The sequence below is a fragment of the Trachurus japonicus genome, chromosome 9 (genome assembly GCF_045865225.1).
Source record: "Trachurus japonicus isolate A0001 chromosome 9, Traja_1.0".
Classification (NCBI taxonomy): Eukaryota; Metazoa; Chordata; class Actinopteri; order Carangiformes; family Carangidae; genus Trachurus; species Trachurus japonicus.
In genome coordinates, this window is record NC_140915.1 from 28,468,714 (window position 1) to 28,488,929 (window position 20,216).

Here is a 20,216-nt window from a genome sequence, read left to right on the forward strand (position 1 = left end):
ACATTAAGATTCTGTTGGGTTGTGTTGTGTTGGCATGCCTCCCTGTTATTAGTGTCATCTTTATGTCTGGATTCACACGCAGGTCATGTACACGCACATTCACACGTACGCACACAAGCACACCTCCTGTCAGGACTTTCCTCTACAGCCATGTCAACATATCACAAAACCATCAAGGAATCATGTACACATGGACAGGTTTGATGTCTCATGAAGAAATTAGACAAGAATATTTATATTTTCTGTGACGGCAGGTCAAATAGAGGAGCTGAAACTCTCAGCCCGACATCGCATCTGTTTTTATACTTAGCCATGCAAAACTGAGCTTAGCCGTACGACCTCTGTCTGGTTAGGCCTGGTTGCCACAGCTGTGTAGGTCAGGTCAGTTGGGCACGGCTCAGGTCATTTACATTTGGTTTGGTAAATTTTGGTTTGGGTCACTAAGTAAGGGTCAACTGTGTATGACCACAGCTGTCAAAAAATAATTCTCCGTAATCATTTGTACTGTTGGGAAGTTAAACTTCTATTAGTGAACAAGTCAATCAGGTATGAAGACATTCATTCATACACTATTGCCATTTCTGAAGACATAAAATACAAAATCTATAGATTATCTATGATTCACAAAGCTTCAGGGTTCAACTCATATAGCACAGTGTTTAGATGTGAAACTTTCTTTCTTTCCACCATGATGACTTCTTGCTATACTTCCTACCTTGCATCACTGGTGTAATGTTGTCCCTGAGCACTGACTTGGGGTCAACCTTTCCCTAAAACGTAACTGTGAACTACATCTTGCTGGAGGAAATTGTGTCTGTCCCACCCAGATGATCCATACTGACCATGTGTCAACAGGACAATTTATGTTGGTGCTGTTGGTGGAGTTTTCTGACATCTAAGAAAATAACCCTGAACTGGTGTTCAGTTAGCATTGACATGACAAATATTTCGCAGACAACCTGTTTTATTAAGTGGGATAAGGAATTTGAAACGTCCATGTAACAAAAGACGCTAGAGATGCTGATTGCAAAGGTTGCGTCATATTTGGGACAAAGACTTGGGGCCTCTGCTGCTTCAGTTCTGACTATTCTTCTTGCAGAAATATCTCTTGTAAGTCTCACAACTTTACAAAGATACAGCACTAAATCACTGGAGCACCCATTAAAAGTTTAGGCTGGGTTCAGTGGACAGTTTGGATCATCCAGTAGGCTGGGTTGTAACACAGAGATAAGTCAAAGCATTCAACTCAAGCAAGAAAATAGGACAAACACAGCAGCACCAATTTTATGGTGATACTTTATCCTCATATGTTTCGTTTTTTGTGCAAATCTTTTTTTTCTTTTTTTACCTCAGCTATGAGTTATTCTCAATCATATCTTTCTATTCATTTGGGTGGATTCAAATAGATGTCCATACAAGCAATGACACAGTCTACTAATAATAACAGTCCCCTACTCTGTACAGCAGATGTGTTTAAAGAGAATAACGAAGGTCTATGAGAGTATGCAAAAACCATATGTTTAAAAACAATTACTGATATTTGGGCTCTGTGATTAGAGAAGAAGAGAGAAAAAAAAAACAGATGAGAATTTTCACAGACTTTTGAATCACCTCAGTCCCCACATACTCCATTGATGCCCAAAAGGCACCCTAAGTTTGGTATACTGGCAACTGTGTATTGCCATGTCAACTTTATATTAGAAAATTTTCATAAGCTGCTTGATAAAACATACAATAAAAACTACTTTAAATACTTTAAATATGATTGAAATGTACAGTATATCAGACAATTCTATATTTAATAAATAATATAATACATCAGCTTTAGTGCATGTAGATGGTCATCTTTTATTAAATTTAAAAGTTTAATTAGAAAATACTTAAAATTCGACAAAAATATCACTGAGAAGATATAAATATTAATTTTGTAATTCAAACAGGCATTTACTGTAATTATCAATGAGCAAGAAAATGTCAATAAATAGAATCAATCTCAAAATAAATGCAACATGATTCAAATGAATTGTAATAGCAAGGAAATATAAAACATAAACATAAAAAAAAAATCAGTAAGAATTCTATAATTTAATGATCTTATGTTTACAAATCTATCAGAGAAGGACTTCTTCTTCCCCTCCAGACTTCTTCCACTAGAATAAAAAAATGAGAAAAATTTAAAACACTGATCTGGCTTTCATCTTTTAATAATAGTTCCATTTTTCATCCTCCATGTCACTTAAAATGCACGCCTTTCTTAAATCTCAGCTAGAATGCATATACTTGACAGCTTTTCATCAAGCTTTATTTTTTTTCAAAAGTGAATTCATAAATGAGCAGTTTCTGTAGGACCGCTTCTTGACCTGTGTATGATTATAATAGGCTTAGTCACTGGGCAACTGCTTTCCTTTAAAGTCTGCTTTTGCAGTGGCTGGCTTTGAATGCAATAAAAAATAAAGAAAGGAGAAAAGCAAATGAATGACAGTTATGGAATAGGTGAAGGACGGATCCATTAAGTGTAGATGGGTATAAAACCATTGCAACATAAATGCCACTGCTGAAACCTGAAGGAGGAGGTGCTGGGCCACAAGAGAGCTACGATTGGTTGAACGGAAGGATTTTTGGTGTCAGGTGCAGGCAGAGAAAGTTCACATCAGGTTCGCCCAGCAGGCATTGCTTCTGAAGTAGGCTCACAGCGCCCTCTTGTCCCCGTTATTTGCAATTGCACTTGTTAAAGCTCTCTGGGGTCAGGTCTTAGGATGAGTTTATTTCCAAGTGATATGTAGGATTTTACCGACCATGTATGTGTGTAGAAGACATGTAAATATGCATGTGAATGTCAACATGCACCTCAAAACAAAACCCTCCCATCTTATTTCCTTTCTTATGCACTGGCCCTGAAAGTGGCTGCACTCATTGCCCTCATTTACTTCACTGATACAGACTCGCACCTTGGATCTGTGCCAAGCATGAGCTGTAAAAAACTGGATTTTGTCACGAGCTGAGCCCAGTCTTTATGTCACATTTTTTCCTTCACTTTTCCCTGATAGCCCCAAGCTATTCACTATTATCACCTGGCTTAATCAAACACCGCTTTTACTTTCCCAATTGCTGCAGATACAGATCACTGACACTGGACAGCTATGACTGGAAACATGTGACAGTGTAATGACCTTTTGCTGAAGTATGTTCAAACACTGCTTTCTTTCTCTAACAAAAGAAATGAAAACTGTTGCTCTACAACATGCGAACAAAAGACAGAACTGATATACCTTAAAAGAGATAAATATTGATTGATAAATATTGAAGATGTATTTGTGTATCCAGAGGTAAGTTGTTGCCATCTTTTCCAATGCCGCCACAAGGGGTTTCAGACACTTCACCGATTTCCTTTATGAAGCTAAATGAGCTTCTTTCTGTTTGCTTGTGCTGGGGTCTTACAGGGTGGAGTTAGAAAAATGTATTTAAAGTGAAAGTTTTGTGAAAGGAATGACTCTATGCCTAAGACAAAATGAGGTGGTTGTTTTCTCTTTCTTTCTCCTCTCTCTGTCTCTCAGACTGGACAGTTTCTACCATATAATGCAGCTAAGAGTAACAGTACACGTTCTCTGACTAATGTGATTGATATGTGATGTAACACAGTGACAGATGTCTACTTGACGTAAAGGTGGTGGGTGGAAGACATACAGTACAAATACACCTTCCATTGCCATAACACCCCATTGAGAGTTACTTAGCTACGAGAGGAGGTAAAAACTAGTCTAGATTCATAGCTCTTTGTATTTGACTGGTGTACAGTAGGACCCCGACGTCTCCCATCCCTTTCCCCCGATTCATGACCCAGGGTAAAGTTGCCCTCCAGCACGTACTAGGAATAATTTGTATCACCTTTCTAAACTAAAACATAAGTGAAAAAACTGTAGATCTGGTCCAAATTACCATCTATAGCAACTTCACCCTGTTTTCACGTTTGCCCTCAGCCCTTTCAGTTGTCTTCCCTGGTCCTATCAGTGTGTGAGTGTGCTGCTGACCAGTGTCCTTGTCACGTGTAGTTTTGTCTATCAAAGCTGCGGAAAGCTGATGGAGTGGCCAGCTTCCTCATGGAGAGGCTGTCAGTCTTGGCTGCTTCAGGCCGTGCTCCAGACTTGCTCCTGAGGAAGGGGTTTCTGGTTCCTGCCAGACCCCGGCCCCCTGGCCCAGGCCCCCTGTCTGCCCCCAGACCCGGTCCCCTCTCCATCCTCTCACTCACCGACAGGCTCTTCCGGTGCGGAGGGGCCAGCGTGAGGGAAGGATGGGAGTCATCTGAGGAGCAGCTGTTTGCCCGCTCCAGCCTGGTGAAGGGGGAGCAGAGAGGGGCCCCACTGGGCCCGCCAAGGCCCCCAAGGCGAGGCGTGTCGGGGGCTGGAATCAGGTCCTCAGGGTCCTCTGGATCAGACTCTGTGTGGCTAAGCTCTGCCTCTCTCTCTGGGTGGGAGCTACCAATGTCTGATGGTTTATCAAAGGGGAATGAGGTGGATCCTCCGGGGGAGTGTGAGCGTTCTGCTGGAGTGTATGGAGCTGAGACGCAGCGTGTGTCGATGCAGTCAGTGATGCTGGTGTACTCCGCAGCTTTTACCTGGACTCCCGCCCCCAGTCCGCCGTAGCAGCCTCTCGGTGTGAACATGAGGCTGTGGGATTTGACCAGAGAAGGCTCGTCCAGGAATGCCGTGCCTGCCGTAGAGAGGTAGCGACTGCTCTTGGAGCGTTCGAGCAGCCCCGCCGAGGGAGGTGGGGATGGTTCTAAGTCCCAAGGGGGTAAGGTGGTGTCTGGTAAAAGGTGGGCCGAGCACAACGACAGATCAGCAGCCGCACTGTCATCAAACATAGCCCCGGCTGTGCCGCTGCTGCCTGCGATGCCCTCCGAGTGCCTGTCGCCCAATCCGCTGGTGGCAGTGCTGCTGAAGTCCCGGCCTCCTGGCAGCACCGTCTCCATGATATCTGACTGCAGCGAGGAGTCTCTCTGGAGCGGTGGGACCACGCGGAGAGGATCCAGGAAGACCTCCGCAGGCCCCACCTCCTCAGACGTTGAGACATAGATATCAATGCATGATGATGGACGGTGCTGCTGGGAGACCGACAACGTCGCCAGGGGGAGGGGCTTAGACTCCTTGGGGGCGGCAGTTGAGGACACAGATTGCGAGCTGTTGGCTCGGTGGAGACTGAGCGAGCGCTCTTTAAAGAAGCTCTCTGCCCGCTCGGCTCCACTCGCACGTTCACCACCGCGGCCGCCTCCAACATAAAATGAGTGGCTTCTTGTGCGCGCGGCCATGCTAGTAGGAGAGGGAGGAGACATGGAGCCCTCCGCCGTTCCCTCTAGTGCCTCCTGCAGACGGTAGGCATTCCCCTCTGTGCTGTTAAAGCTGCTTTGACGGAGGATGTACGCGGCCTCTGGGCACTCACCCTGGCGGAGTATGTATGCAGAGTCTGTGCAGTCAGATGAAGTCCTGGAACGTGCTTTGTTGACCTCACCACGTTCAACCCCTGTAACACGCTCCAGTGCAACGGCGATTCGTCCAATCAGCTCCTCCATTTGTGCCAGACGAATATCAACAGTCTGCAGGGACGCCTTCATGAAGTGTTCCCTCTCATTGACTTCCTCCAGACGCATTGCCATGTTTTCCACCCTGATAGAGTGGAGAAGAAAGGGGAGAAAATACATTAAAAGCACCAGAGCAGGAAGAATAGCAGGAGAAAGTGGTGGGGAAAAGTTGGTGAAGAGACGGAGAGAGATCACTGCAGCAAAAAAACTATAATTAATATGTTGACAAACCAATGGAAACGCAATTTTCAGTTACCATATATGGTGTAGTGAGTAATGCATTGCAATCATGCAAAGAAATATAAAAAGTAATTACATATCATACACACGCAACACAACAGACTTTTTTCGGGGAATAATGTTCGGGGAATAATGTTCCATAAAACTGAAAACGTATAGGTTAGGCATTCGATAACTGGCTTTCCCGATTCAAGACTCAAGTGTGCAGTCACAGTCCAAGTCTTTGAGGTTATGTCAAAATAAAGAGCAGCACTTCAGCCACTGGCCCCCCTTCAGACATTTCACATGCATATGGAAGCATATATGCTTCTGTTTTCTGTATTTGCACTGAAATGCTAAATGTGGTGTGTAGAAAAAAGAAGATAAATTGTATGTTTGTGGCTTGTCACTTCCACTATATGCCTGCTAAAAAGGCCAGGATATGTTTTGATAACTGCCTGAGAGAGAATGCAGTGCAACTTAAAGGGACAACGAGGAGTTTCTAATCGGTTCTAAAAAAGTCTCATGTTAATGTGGATGAATCTCCGCTACCCACACTTGTTAATGGGCCCATTTTCGATAAATATATCATTCTGTCTCTATCGTTATTTTGTTATTATTAGTGGTGGCGGAGATGCTGGTCAAGCCGACCAGCGTTTCTTTACTTTCAGTTTCGCAACGAGTCATGAGAATAACGTAGCTGAATCGCCGTTTATGGTCGGAACTACGGTGGTATCTGAACCTCTTTGAACCTCTGACTTTAATTATTGATGAATGAAAACATGAGTCCGTCTTGCGCCGGTCAAAATAATTTTACGGTGCGCGCGGAGGCTCATAAAGGTAGTGTGAAAACGCTTTGCTTTTCCAAAACTCCTCGTTGTCCCTTTAACAAAAAACATTAATATCTGGAAAAAAAAACCAACTAATTCAGAAAACATTATCAATTTGATGATATACAGTATGCTGCATATACTGCAGTGAAGTGTTCCCAGAGGACACTGCACACTGATGTACCTGGCTAGGACGTATGTACATGGCTGTATAATAACATATCCATTCTTGTCAAGATTTTTAATGACACCACTGTGATGGGCAGTTGCAATTAAAATTGTATTTTAATGCAGTGACAATAAAGGCCTCTCTCTAGTCTCTAATAACTCCAAAAGTCACAAAAAACTGAACAAGTGTGCTCCGGGTTCATTATTTCTAGTCCCCTGGAAACATCTACTGTTGTCTGTGCTACCCATGGTGTGTTTCTGTATTTACAGTATTTGTGTTGTGTGTGTTTTCTCAAGCTGAGGTTTGGTGACCTCTACACTGTACGTAGCCGTTTTCACCAGACTGAAAGCTAAGGCTAAACATCATTTTTCAGTGTAGTCATGTCCGACCTTTCAGAAGTGACTCTGATCCGCTCATCATTTGAGGAGTGGAATCTGTCGTCTTTCTCTCTGAAGTACTCTTCTATACATTGCTCCTCAAAGTCATGGACTTTCTTCAGCTCGTCCTCTGTGATGAAAAGCTCTGTGGAAGAAAGAGTTTGAGAGATAAACCATCAGTCTTACTGTATATGTATCTGTCTGGTTGTGATAATGAGAGACAAAATTACTGTTAAGTATGTTTGTGATCTTCATAAACAACACTCAGTCACTCACTCAGCCCATAGTCCCTCTCGTCGTCGTCATGCTTGCGCCAGCGACAGCACAGGTGCTTGAGGACCATGGTTATGTGACTGAAGATGATGAGTGGTGGAGGGAGGACTGGCCGTTCATGAAAGGTCATAATGAGTTGGTAGCGCTGGAACTTCCAGACCTGGTTGGAGATGGACTTCACCTCGAAAAATGTATTACTGTGATGGGAGAGAATAACAGACACATATGCCATACCAACCAAGGATTAACTTCTTGTAGCCAGACCAAAAAACACATACAGATGGGATGTGATTGACTAGCTGCATGCTGCTCTACTATACTAGATCATGTGAAATATAAAGTCAGTAACACAGACAATGCTGTACTCAGCAATGTTTTTCTGTAATGTGTAATGTGATTAAACCTTTAATTGAACAATTGTTTTTTCCATTGTGCAGTTTTTGGTAATCACCCTGACAAATGTGAGGACGGGGCTGATTGCCCTTGCAACATGGATTATTTAGAGGCACAATAACAGATCATTAGCATGGTAATGTCTCCCTGGAAGAAGTGCCATCCTGCTCTGTTAATACAATTTGCAGCCAGCCTCCTGACTGTGGCTTAACAGCAGCATAAACAGAAGCAATCATTTATTTTTCTTGCTTTCTCTCCCTCTCTGTCTATCCCACACAGACGCACACACAGACACAAGAGGACTCCTAAAGACAGTTCATGACTAAAAAGGCATAAATTAGAGGTTGAAGAACAGGGCTGTGTGCACAAAATTACATTTCACAGTTTAGAAATTATTAGTGCGTTTACATACTTGAACACAGCAATGAGAAGGTTGACCAGCAGTATGTTGGCTACCAACAGATAGCAGGCCATGATGGCTGGGACGATCCACGCACCCGTCTTACAGGGGGGCAGGGTCACCACCCCGTCCTCGGTGGTGATGTTCTGCCCACAGGGGGCTGTACACCGTCACAAAATAAAAACACACACATACAAGTTAATACACAGTAAAGTGGGTCATCAATAGAGATTTGAATCCATCAAAACAATATTTTTGTAGAAAAACTGGGGTGCGCAACAAATTAGAAAGACATGCAGACACTTGACATCAACAGAAGACACAGCAAGAAACATAGAATATAAAATAAAATAATAACCTAAGCAAATGAATGAGTCGTGAAATATTCAAAATGAACTGTTCATGAACATTGAGTTAATACAAAGAGACAAAACAAAAAGGACAAGCTGACCTTAAAATAAGAACATACTTTGCAAACAAACAAGAAGCATAATTTATTTGTATGCTTCTTCTCTTAAGGCAGAGACTGGAAAGAGTGGACACAATAATGGTAGGGGCTCATGTTCAGAAATGTGCATCTGAAAACAAAATCAAAAAACAAAGAAAAACACATTCATCATGTGTCATCACAATTTGTGCTTCCAATATATTTAAACATGTAGTCAATGTTTAAAATATATCGTCACATATGTGTGCCATAGCTTCATTCAGCAATGGTTGATTGCTCTGAATCATTTGAAATGTTTCAGGATACATAGTATGTTTTTTCCATCTGTGATGGTTCAGTTGCTGTGGCTTATCTGGGGAACATTCAGGATTTGTTCTTTGTTTGTTTGCCTTTGAGATTCATTCTTGTCATGCTCATTATTGCTTGATGTTCAATTGTTTCACACAATGTAGCCCAAAGACAGAGAACTGAAGTAATTTTTCTATTTTTTTTATTTTTACCTTAAAAAAAATTTGGATTTAAAAACTCTGACAACTGAACCACGTGAAAAAACAGATTATAGATGATGGAAGGTGGCTGATAGATATGTTCTTCTGTGGATGTTTGCATGTTTATATGTGTTTTATTCCTGTATATGATATGATAGTCATACTTAAATGTGAAATCTGCTCACTTACGTTAAATGTTGGCTATATTGGTGGATGGATTTTGGCAACATGTTGCCATTGCTCCAGTGAGAAGCTGAGCTGGTGTAAAGGAAGGGTGATATGGTTTATGTGACAGACGATGTTAACATGGCAGGGTCACCTCTTCAAACAAAACTATTTAAAAGTTAAGAAAAATGGGTAGAAAAAAACATCAAGGGAATATCAAAATTTTACAACTTTGATAGTTCCTCTTGCTGTTTGAACATGAAAACAAAAATTAAGGACATTAGGAAACATCTGAAAAGTGCCTCTGCCATGTAACAGTGCCATTTGTCAGCCAGTGCCAAAATTAGTCAGGGTAAAGTTGCTTACAGATATAGCCTTGGGTCAAGCTACTCATAGTCTAGAGTAAACAATTTTGAAGAGGATACATGATCCCACAGAATCTGGCTTTGACTCATCTCAGATTCTCTTGAAATGCTGCTGATACACAGTAGCTGACCCAAGATATGGGGGCAACTTTAACCTCAGAGCGTGTGGAGCTGCATGCGCACTTTTGTCTCAAGTGGCTTCTAGTGGTGGGAGTGGGCATGGCATGGTGGCAATGTGAGGATGATGAAGGAGAGGTGGGGTAGGTAGGTAGATGTGGTTATACTGAGGTCTGTATCTATAGATTTACTGGGATTATGACTGCACTGGGCATGGTGGCTTGGACCAATACTACGCCAGGTTCCGTGAGTTCGAAAGTAATTATCGCCCAGCCAGAGTTTTTCATTCAGCCTGTGCTGTAACTTCCTACTATGCATATCTGAAACAAAGAATGAAAACATTATTTCAGATCTCTTCTCTTTGGGCCACTCCTCGCATTCTGTACACACCATCATATATACTACCATACAGTACATAGAGACAACAGAACAGCACACAAATACACTCACACTCTCAGGACATTTTCTCACAGACACTGCTTGCAGTCTATTTTTGATTTATTGAGACAAAATATCACTCTGTCCACAGGGTTTAAAAGAATGTAGAGAAATGGGTCAAGAAAAAATGACAGTAGACGTTAATGTCCTTTCGTAACAAGCTAAGTGACTTCACGAAAAGATTAAGCAGACACGGTGGTGCAGAAAGATTCAACAAGAATTTTCCTGATTCATAACCACAATGATTGCAGATGTATTTTTCCTTGTGGTAAAGTGTTTTTAATATGTATGCGTTACAAAAGGACATCTTCCAGTAACCTGTGGAAAAACGGCTGAAAACTAAATTATTAATTCTGCACTGAAATGCATGTATATTTAGGAACTATCCTCCACTGAATTAACACGTTAAATCAATAGCGCTGAAGCTCTGGCCCTGAACTTACGGTCAATCTGGTCGGCAAACACCTCTCCGTAGATCATCCAGTAAGGCATGAAGAAGATGTTCCTAGCTAGCATCCAGGAGGGGTCCTCATTAGGGTAAAGGATGGCCTGACGCGCCACCCCAAAACTCATCAGCACCACCAACATGATGATCACAAAATACATCATGTCGATCATCTGACAGAGGGAGAGGGGGGGATAGAGGGGTTGTCAGAGAGAGAAGGGAAGCGGTGAGTGGTTTAAGAAGACAAAAAATGAACAGCAGTTGGTACAAATGTTTACAGAAAGGAACAATGATAGGGAAATAAAAGAACGGATAAAACAAACAAAGCAGTAATGATGCAAGACAGGGGGACAGGAAGGGAGTGTGCTGGTCTGTTACAGCAGGAGAAGCAGTTTAAGTGTGATGAATGATGACGTCTGGATTGCTTTTTTGATTGCTATTCGAAACCTGAAGGCAACATTTAAAATGCACTTAATTTAGGTTAACCTCAAGTTACAGTGCAAAAGTGGGTGAAATGACCTTTTGTGTAAGTATGTAGTTTGCAAGAATGGTGGTTTTATTTGCAATACGCAATTTGTTTTTCTTCATTTCTCTTCTCCAACTGCTTTGACTAAAAATCATCTCAGGGTGCCGCAGTATCATAAATTGCACCTGACCAAGATGTTGAATGCAAATCTCTCTCTCTCTCTCTGTGTCTCTCACTCAAACTAATTGCTGATTTTAATATCAAACAGAATTCGTGTCCAGCGGTACACAGCTCATGTTAATGGCAGTCACACATTGGGCCTTTGATCCTTCTATGGTTTTGTCTTCATGTATTTATTAGAGTTTCTGATCTTGTTCTCCCTGAGATCAAACAATAAGGTTAAGAGGAGTGAAGGTTGGATGACACCTGCACACCTCATACAAATTATCCCCGTGTAATCATGGAACCCATTTACCTCCTAATCATGATAAATCATGTTGACTGAAGTCAGAAGGTGCAAACAGTCAGATATGGATGAAGAATACATCAGGTGGAGGGAAAATGTGAGAAACATTACAGAAATTAAAGAAAATGTCAGACAGACAGCCCGCCACCCCACCCCACCTCACCCCCGCCTCCTCTCACCATCTTGCCAATCATCATCACATAAGGACCCAGGTATTTGTTGACCCCAAAGATGTCGAGCAGCCGGATGTACCAATAGATGATGTTAACGCAATAGATGACCCGCCCGTAGCTCATGAGCGGTGGCTCCTGGAGACGCAGAACCATGCCGACCGAGAATATGAGGATGGCCATAAGATCTGTGATGTTCCAGTACTCCTGAAGCCACACTTTCACCTTCTGTAATAACTTCCCCGGCTCTGACATTAGGATCTGCAGGAGATTCAGAGGAACATTAGAAAACAAGAGATGGATGTGGAAATACAGGGGATGGAAGGAAGTGTTCATTGAAAGGAAAAACCAGAGAGCCCAAAAAGTGACTAAAAGTCATTGCATTAAAATGTAGAAATGCATCATATTCCAACCACCATAAGAGGGCAGCATGCGTACACCAATCAGAGCATCTAGTCAGATGTCTGAAGAGGCATTGTTATGCTGCTGGGAATGATGTGACACAATGATTACAGTTTTTCTCGGTCCTTTTAGTACATTTCTCAGATCAGAATTGAAATTCTCAAAACTACATGTTCAATCTTCACATCATTGCATCACTTGTGCACATCAAAAAAAGCAGTTTCTCATTTCTTTGAACAAGTTACAATTCTTTGGTACATCAATGCAAATGAATGATTATGTACAATTCTCTGCTGTTTACTACATTATCAATTGCTTATGTCATGTTAATCAAAATGTATTATAATGGGTCTCTGTTGAATAGTCTCACCCCCCACAACGTTTAGGCATTAGTTAATCATATAAGTCTTTACATGCAGAATGGTTGAACAAGTTGTCATAATTATGTCAAGCATATTTCTATACATTTCCATTAGACTTGTTTTCTAAATCTGTCCTGAATTGGTAAAGTGCTCCCAGGTGAATCTTGACTTTCTCTAACGAAGGGAAGTGTGTGAAGCATTAGATCAACCAATGATCAACCAGTTTTCTGAAATAGCTCAAAGGTGCATCTCATGAACCATCATCTGGCAAGTATATAGCCTGAGCACAACACAATGTTACAGTGTCTGACAATGGAAGGACAAGGAATTGGACTGGGTCAACAGCCAAAGAGAAGAAGAAGAAGTCCTATGTTCACTTTTCTACTTTTGTTTTTGTTTTTTCTGTGTGCTGTGCAGTGCTGTCTTTTCCTTTCTGTATCACAATGACATGGTCTGTCAATAGTACAGTACAAACAGTAAAAGCATAAATGTGAATCTTGTCCAGTCTCTTGCAATCAATCTCCCACATACTGTACACTAAGGTGTAACTTACAATTTACAATAATTGTCATCAAAACTACACAGTAACAGTACACTGTTAAGGACTTGTCATTCTGATGCCACTGTCATTGACACTAAGGATTTTGAGAAAGAGACTGGCTTTTGCAGGTAATCCATAGTGTTTTGCTACTTGTACAAATTGTTTTGAGAAATGCATTTACTGTTTTGCAAATGTCGAGGATGATTTGAGAAATGTACCAAAGCGACTGAGAAAAACTGTAATGTTTTTCATACGCTTACAGTATAAACACAGCCACAGAATGAGACAGTTTTCTTTCTTTCCCATCCCTGTTTACTGTCATATCCACCACCCTCCCCCTTCCATCCTTTCCCTTTGACCTTCTCTGGAATCATTCAAGCCAGGATAATCTTATTCCTTTCTTCTACATTTTAAAAATTTGTGAAACAAGTGGAAAATGTCTTGCCATGTGAAAAAACTTTACCAAGATCAATCTTTGCCTTGAAGGCAAACAAGTTTAACCAGAAAACAAAAAAATGAAAATAAAAGGAACTTTAGAACAACTATCCTGGCAAAATGTTTTATTACAGTAACACAGGAATAAAAATAATTTCGATCAGACTAAGAAAAAGGATCACCAGATTTTTTTTCCCACTTGACTCTCAGGACTTCCACCTCAATGATCCTATCACTGTTTTCCACATTTACTACAGGCTGTTTGATGATATAGACATAATGCCTCTGCCCCTCAGGCAGATAGGCGACATTATGGTAAAGAGCCTGTCTTCAGTTCAGTGGGCAGTGGTGTAGAAATTTTCATTGCATGTTCAATACAGTTCTACATTCCCTGTGCACATTTGCATGCAGTCCGTGTTTACCTCTCTCATCTTCTCGATGCCGTTGGTGAAAATGTAAGCAATGACGATCCACTCCTGAGGAGAGGGCCACAGGTCCATCTTGACCAGGACAATGTAGTTGAACAGCATCAGGTAGCCAACATATGCCATCTACACAAAAACACAGCAGTGGAGGGAAATCAGCGTTTGTGTGTGTATTTGTGCTCTTTTTTCACACATTAGCATACACATACAGTTCACTCGTCTCTCTACAAACAAACTGGCTGGAAGGCAAATGTGAAAAGGGTTTTTGTGTGTAACGGCTCAAATTAAACGCTTATTTAATGAATGACTGACCCTCATTAGACCTCCCTTTAATGCAGTTTTCCAGATCTGATAATAGAGATTTGATGTCAAGACACAGATTACTGTGCCTCCACACTTGGCCTGAAAATGTCCATTACTTGTCTCCTGTGGCTGTAACTATTTAAATCCATGCAAGCTGCCCACTGTCATTTTTCCTGAACCTAGATGGACAGACAGATAGATGGACAAGATAGATAGATAGATAAAGATTAACAAACAGAAAGATTAATGAACGGATAAGTGGGAATATTGACTGATAGACAGATGCAAGCAGGAAATGCTGAGGATTAACAACATCCAGATACAGTCAATACTGTAGTTAGCAAACCTTGAAGTGGCAGGAATAATATATTAAAAAGGTACATAATTAGATACAGTAAATTTAAGTGCTCTGCTTGTCCTGAGGTGCAAGGAGCAGATCACTAAGAACAAATAATAAATCTAGTCCACAAGCAGTTCACTGTCAGCAGACCTGGCAAGAGCAGATGAACTGTAGAGCAAACTGCTGTAGCTCTTTACACCAAGACTAGATCAAATTTGGATTATAATGCAAGCCTACCCATCTGAAGATTACCCCTGGAAGGCTTGACACATGCATATAAAATTCATTTCGAATCGTTTTCTCATTCATGGTTCCTGACATTGCTGGATTTCAATTAGATTGATGACACTTTTGATAACCTTTAATGGTTTCTAGCAATTACAGATTTAGTATTCTCTAGGACCATTTAAAAGGCATCAATATATTTGAATAGATTGGGGCAGCTACTGTTAACTGCAGTTAACCATTTAAAAGCTTCAACATATTTAAATTGCATTTAAGATTTTAAAAAAGTAGTTCCTGCCTGTTGTAAATCAGGCACTCCAAGCAGGTAAAGTGATTTTAATGATGTTTGACCAGGACTGTTTTCATCCAGCTGCACTTGCACAGTTGGTTTTTGTGATGTCTTTATAAACAGTGCAGTGCTTTACAGCGGGTGACTGGTATGAATACAAATCTGGTAACGAGGTAAAGACCACAGTTTGACCCTGAGGAAACCCGGCAACTGTTCCACAAATGCACTAATGAAATCCTCGGCAGAATTTTTTTTTCTTAAACCCGAAGGGCAGAAAGGAGAGGTGGGGGGAGAACAGGAGGGGGGTAAATAACCAGGGAAGAGAAAATGGGATGAAACAAAAGGCAGTCAACATATTTTCTCAGCATAAATAGACAGTGATATCCCTGTGATAAAAGAAAGGTTATTACTGGGCAACTACAGCAAAGCTTTCGATAAAACTTATATCAACAATAATACTCTCGAAGGCAGAAATACATTTCTTACAAATTTCAGAGGTACCTAGAGTTACAGACTCAAAATGAATGGTGAAAACATCTTGAAGCTTATCGTTGAAGCAAGTAATGTCAACTTAGTGAAAGGGTTAGGGTTAGTAAATATTGAGTAAATATTGAGTCCAATGGAAAAATGCCAAGAACCAGAGGCTTCAGGGTGTGTTAGCACGGTCAATACAAAACCTCCCTCTGCCTAACTTCTCCCTTTCATTACCTTAGTACGTTTCCCACCATGAAGCTTCCATCAGTCTCCCCATCTCATCCACACTAAAGCTCCCCACATTGTTAAAGCTGGGTAGTAACGGGGTGTAACAGGTGGTAAATGGAGATGGAGGCACAGTGGACATAAAAGCTAACAACAGGAAACCAGCAACTGATGCTGTTACAGAGATACAGTAAACACTGGGAGGCAACAGGAGGCTGAGTGGGTAATGTTGCTGAAGCCGACACTGACCGTGTGGAACCAGAACTTCACAATTGGAGCGTTGTAGAACTCGTATATCTTTCGTCCCATGGGGATGAGGCGGTGGCGGTTCTGAACCTCCTCAACATCCTTCTTTCTGGATGTTTCCGTGGTTACCTTACCCAGCATTGCCTGGGAGAATGCAAACCCCACATGGAGTGAGGGAGGATGGAGGGAAAGGTGTGAGGGATAAAGAGATGGAGAGCGTGGGAAGAGGGAAGCGTGATGGATTGGTAAGACGGAGGAGGAAGAGTTTGGGGGGTGGGTCCAGGGGGGACATGAAGACAAGTATGTGGAAAGGAGGAGGTGGGATGTGAGGAGCCAAAAAAGAAAAAAAAAAGAAAAAGAGAGAAAAGGGGAGAGCGGGGAGACGTGTTACATTGTGGGATATAACAGTTCTAATATCATAATCAAAGAAGCAAGCACAGGCAATGTCATCATTCCAAAATGTGAAATGTGTGTTTGAGGTGGAGTGTTGGGTGAAGGCCGGTAACACAGGATGACGCAGACACAGACACTCATGGATTGTGTCTCAGACAACAATTAAGAAGTAGAAGAGACAGAGACAGAGATAATGACAGAGAGGCGACAGAAGAAAGGAAAGGGAAAAGAGAGGACATAGATATCTCACTTCTGTGACACATTTCCTTATCCATGAGAAAGGGTTCAGAGCCCACTGTTTTTATGGGTCATGGTCTTAATGTCAAAACACCAGACCTCTGAGGGAGTTCATTCATGGAATTGTATTGTATTGTATGTCAACAACTACAGTCGACCTGGGTAAAGGTTTTAACATTTGAAATTCTGTCAGGATGTTTGAAATATCCTGTAAGATGTTATTTTACGTTCCCAGGTGGCTAAACAGGTGCGATAATAATAAAAGCACTGCTTAGAAATGAGCAGGAAATCAAAGAGGAGATCACAGTCAGGAATCAAGGGATTTCTTTTTTTTTTTTTACATGACATATATAGCCAAAGTTTTCTCTGAGGCACACACAGACAGGGCCTTCAAGGTGAACAGATTCAGATGCCAGTGTGTAAATCACACCATGCCTTTACTGCACTGAACATGCACAGTATTTGATCAGCAAGTGAACACAAACTATTACACATTAATCACAGTGTGGTTTGTATAAAGCATCTGAGGATATGACAATACAATCTCCCTCTGTGGTGTAGCAGTCTGTGTATCTGTATGAATCTTTATGTGATTCATAAGTATCTGAAGGTGCATTTGTACAGACAGAAGCCGGGGAAAAGGAAGGGCTCATTTCAAATGCATCCTGTGGCAGCAAGACCACCGTGCCTCAAGGACTGCATGTACGAAATGATCCGTTTTGTGGATCTTTGCGCTGGCTTGCTGGCTGTGCTCAATGCAGATGGAGAGTATGTACAGTGGTGCTGAAAGGCGTTCAACTTCAGTTCAATCTCTTAATGGGACAAGCACAGATCCAGTTTGTGCATTAAACCGCTTTGCAAATTCCGGGCTCGATTTAAACACACAAACTGGATCTTGGTATCATCTCCAGAATTGATTGGATTGAAATGGAACGAGTCCTAATCCTGCTGAACATCCATGTCTATGCAGATGGACCAACTCTTCCACTGTGAGCCGGGAGAAGGTGCTCAGACTCTGCATGATTTAAGCTCTGCAGCAGCAGGCGGACATGGTTATATAATGCAAAAGCCTGGGCCTCCCATGCTCAGCAGCCGACATGCTGAGTGGTTTGCTGCAGCAAGCCATCACTGATGGTGAGAGAGTGAGGGGCAGCAATCGGCTAGCATACAGTACTGTACCTCAATCAGAACTGAGCTTGGAGAAAGACGGAGAAAGAGAGAGAGAACTAGAGAGAGGGGAGGGGCTTGTAGAACAATAGACTGAAAGCAAAAGAAATAAAATCAAAACAAAAGAAGCAGAGAGAAAGCTGGGTAGAGAACAAGGGGGACTGAAGGAAAGGCAGAAAAAAAGAAAAGGAGATAGAAGGAAGAAGAAACAAACAGGAGGGAACCCACAAGCGGCGACAGACTGAGACGCTACAACTCCACGACCATGTCTTTGCTGAGACGATGAGAAACAGGAAATGGCCAATTTGACTGGAAGAGTCCAGTTGGCCAGAGTAGAGAAACGAATATGTTGTTGTTGTTGTTGTTGTTGTTGTTGTTGTGTGTGTAACTTGTATGTCTGTGCACATCATGATCCCACTGTGGACAGTAATAACTCTGGTCCACAAGAGAGGACTACAATGGACACAGAATCCAGACTAAGTGGTCAGTTTTATAATCTGAACAGTGTTTGTGTGTGTGTATTGTCTAACGTTTGAATGTGTATAGTTTTTCTGAGATGCGGGGCTGAGGTGGGTTCTCTCACCACGGAGTTGTACTGCGTCTCACAGTAAGATCTTACTGTGAACTCCATGTCTTCTTCCTCCTTCTCCTTGACTGGTTTCTCAGGCTCCTCCTCCTCCTTCTCCTGCAGGTAGGCCTCCTGGTCCTGGGGCATGTACGACATCTCGTCCTTGTTCTTGAACTCCAGACTCAGGATGGACGGTGGCAGAAGCAGCCCTAAGATGACCTGGTGGTGGGGGTAAAAGGAAGTGGAGCATGAAGGAAAAAATGACACACTGTTACGACCAACCTGATTTTAGACTGAGGAATTAACATATGGACACAAATACATAAATAATTGCCAGTAGAAAAAAAATGATAGGTCGGTTTTTCTTTTAATTTTGTTAGTTAGTTGAAAGTTCGGGAGAAGAGATCGAAGTGACAAACCACAGATGAGATAAAGACGTTCATGAGCAGCACTACAGGAATTAGGACACTGAGTCGGGAACAAACCAACCTTCACAGTCATCATGTGCACACATGAAACTCATATACCATAAATATATCCTTGTGAAGACCTTCCCATCATGTCTAGCATGTGCATGCCTGAACGACAAAGCTTTGGTATTTACAACGGCTCAGGCGAGGGTTTTCATCAATTACAAAACCATTAGTCCAGACAGGCCGGCAAGGTTTCTGTGCTGCCACAATGGATGTGAAGGACACACACCCGCAGCAGATAAAGGGGCCAGGAGTGCTGTAAACACTTCAGATACATAATAGTCAAACAAGAAAAGCAAGAGCGAGGCTGCAGCCACAGCAGGAAGGTGAAGGAAAAGGAAAGAAGGGAGGATGGAGACCATTGTAATTGAGTGTCTTCTTATCTCTGGAAGCAGCTGCTTTTAACTAATTCCACCGTGAAACTTTCATTGTGCAGGCAACTGGCTCAAAAGTGAAATGGAATGAAATCAATTTAAATGTACTGCACATTCATTTGTGATGTGCTGAAGTATGAAAAATGGTTAACAATAATAATGTTATATTTGATTGACAAAGGTGTCAGTAAAGTTGGATGGCTATACAAGTTTCCTATATAACTGAAATATGGGAAAAGAATAGTCTAAGTTTCAGAGTAAAGGAGCCGGGGTAGAAACCTGTGAGGAAAACAATTACAACCAGAGCACGGAGCGCAACGCTTCAGCTTCTGTTGTCATCAGTCATGTCAAAAGGTCGGAGGCAGAGATGTCAATAGTAGCCTATGTCAGACTTACTGATGTGCAAAGAAATCAATGCACTCATCTTTGCAGTTCATAGTCATTTTGTAGCCTCCAGTTAAGATGTTCTCATATGCGAAAGAGTATTGAATGGTTGAAACTGACTGTCCTCTTAACTACATTTTAACTACATATTTTTTAGATCATTTTGACAATGTTATTTGTTGTATGTCATGAACTCCTCAGGCAACTGAATCTCATTTGTTCCACTTGTAGTTTCCTTTTTGTCTTACTTCTGGCTTAGCAGCACACTCCCTCCCTCCCTCCCTCCTGTAAGGCCAAAGCACACTTTAAGCACATACAGTCTGCTGCGGCTCCAAGAAGCTAACCAGTGAGACCAACCACCCTGCCTCTCTATGTGTGTGAATAAGTGTGAACCCAGCTGTCCCTATAGCAAGTCCCAGGGCAACTCTTCATTATAAATAACCCTAACCTCTGTGATCCGAGCAGCTGCCTCCTATCACCACACCACTGTCTGGAAAAACCTGTTTGAGCAGAAATTGCTCAAACAGCAGTCTTAACTGAAACCTCACT

General features: G+C 41.9%; 1 protein-coding gene across 10 annotated transcripts in view; it reads right to left on the reverse strand.

The window, feature by feature from the left end:
• Positions 1-1,913: 1,913 nt before the first annotated feature.
• trpm3 (transient receptor potential cation channel, subfamily M, member 3) overlaps positions 1,914-20,216 on the reverse strand; it is a 138,466-nt gene continuing 120,163 nt past the window's right edge. For 3 of the 10 annotated variants that reach the window (XM_085787135.1, XM_085787144.1, XM_085787137.1), the window contains 10 exons: positions 18,452-18,655; positions 16,075-16,215; positions 13,967-14,095; positions 11,814-12,065; positions 10,701-10,875; positions 10,011-10,139; positions 8,249-8,396; positions 7,447-7,640; positions 7,183-7,315; positions 3,797-5,660 (listed from right to left, as the gene is read on the reverse strand). In XM_085787135.1, coding sequence (XP_085643261.1) covers positions 4,040-5,660; positions 7,183-7,315; positions 7,447-7,640; positions 8,249-8,396; positions 10,011-10,139; positions 10,701-10,875; positions 11,814-12,065; positions 13,967-14,095; positions 16,075-16,215; positions 18,452-18,655 — 3,126 coding nt within the window. In that variant the 3' untranslated portion in view covers positions 3,797-4,039. Of the gene's footprint in view, positions 2,151-2,620; positions 5,661-7,182; positions 7,316-7,446; positions 7,641-8,248; positions 8,397-10,010; positions 10,140-10,700; positions 10,876-11,813; positions 12,066-13,966; positions 14,096-16,074; positions 16,216-18,451; positions 18,656-20,216 lie in introns of those variants that run through there. The other 7 variants (XM_085787136.1, XM_085787139.1, XM_085787140.1 and 4 more) reach the window with 5 other exon arrangements.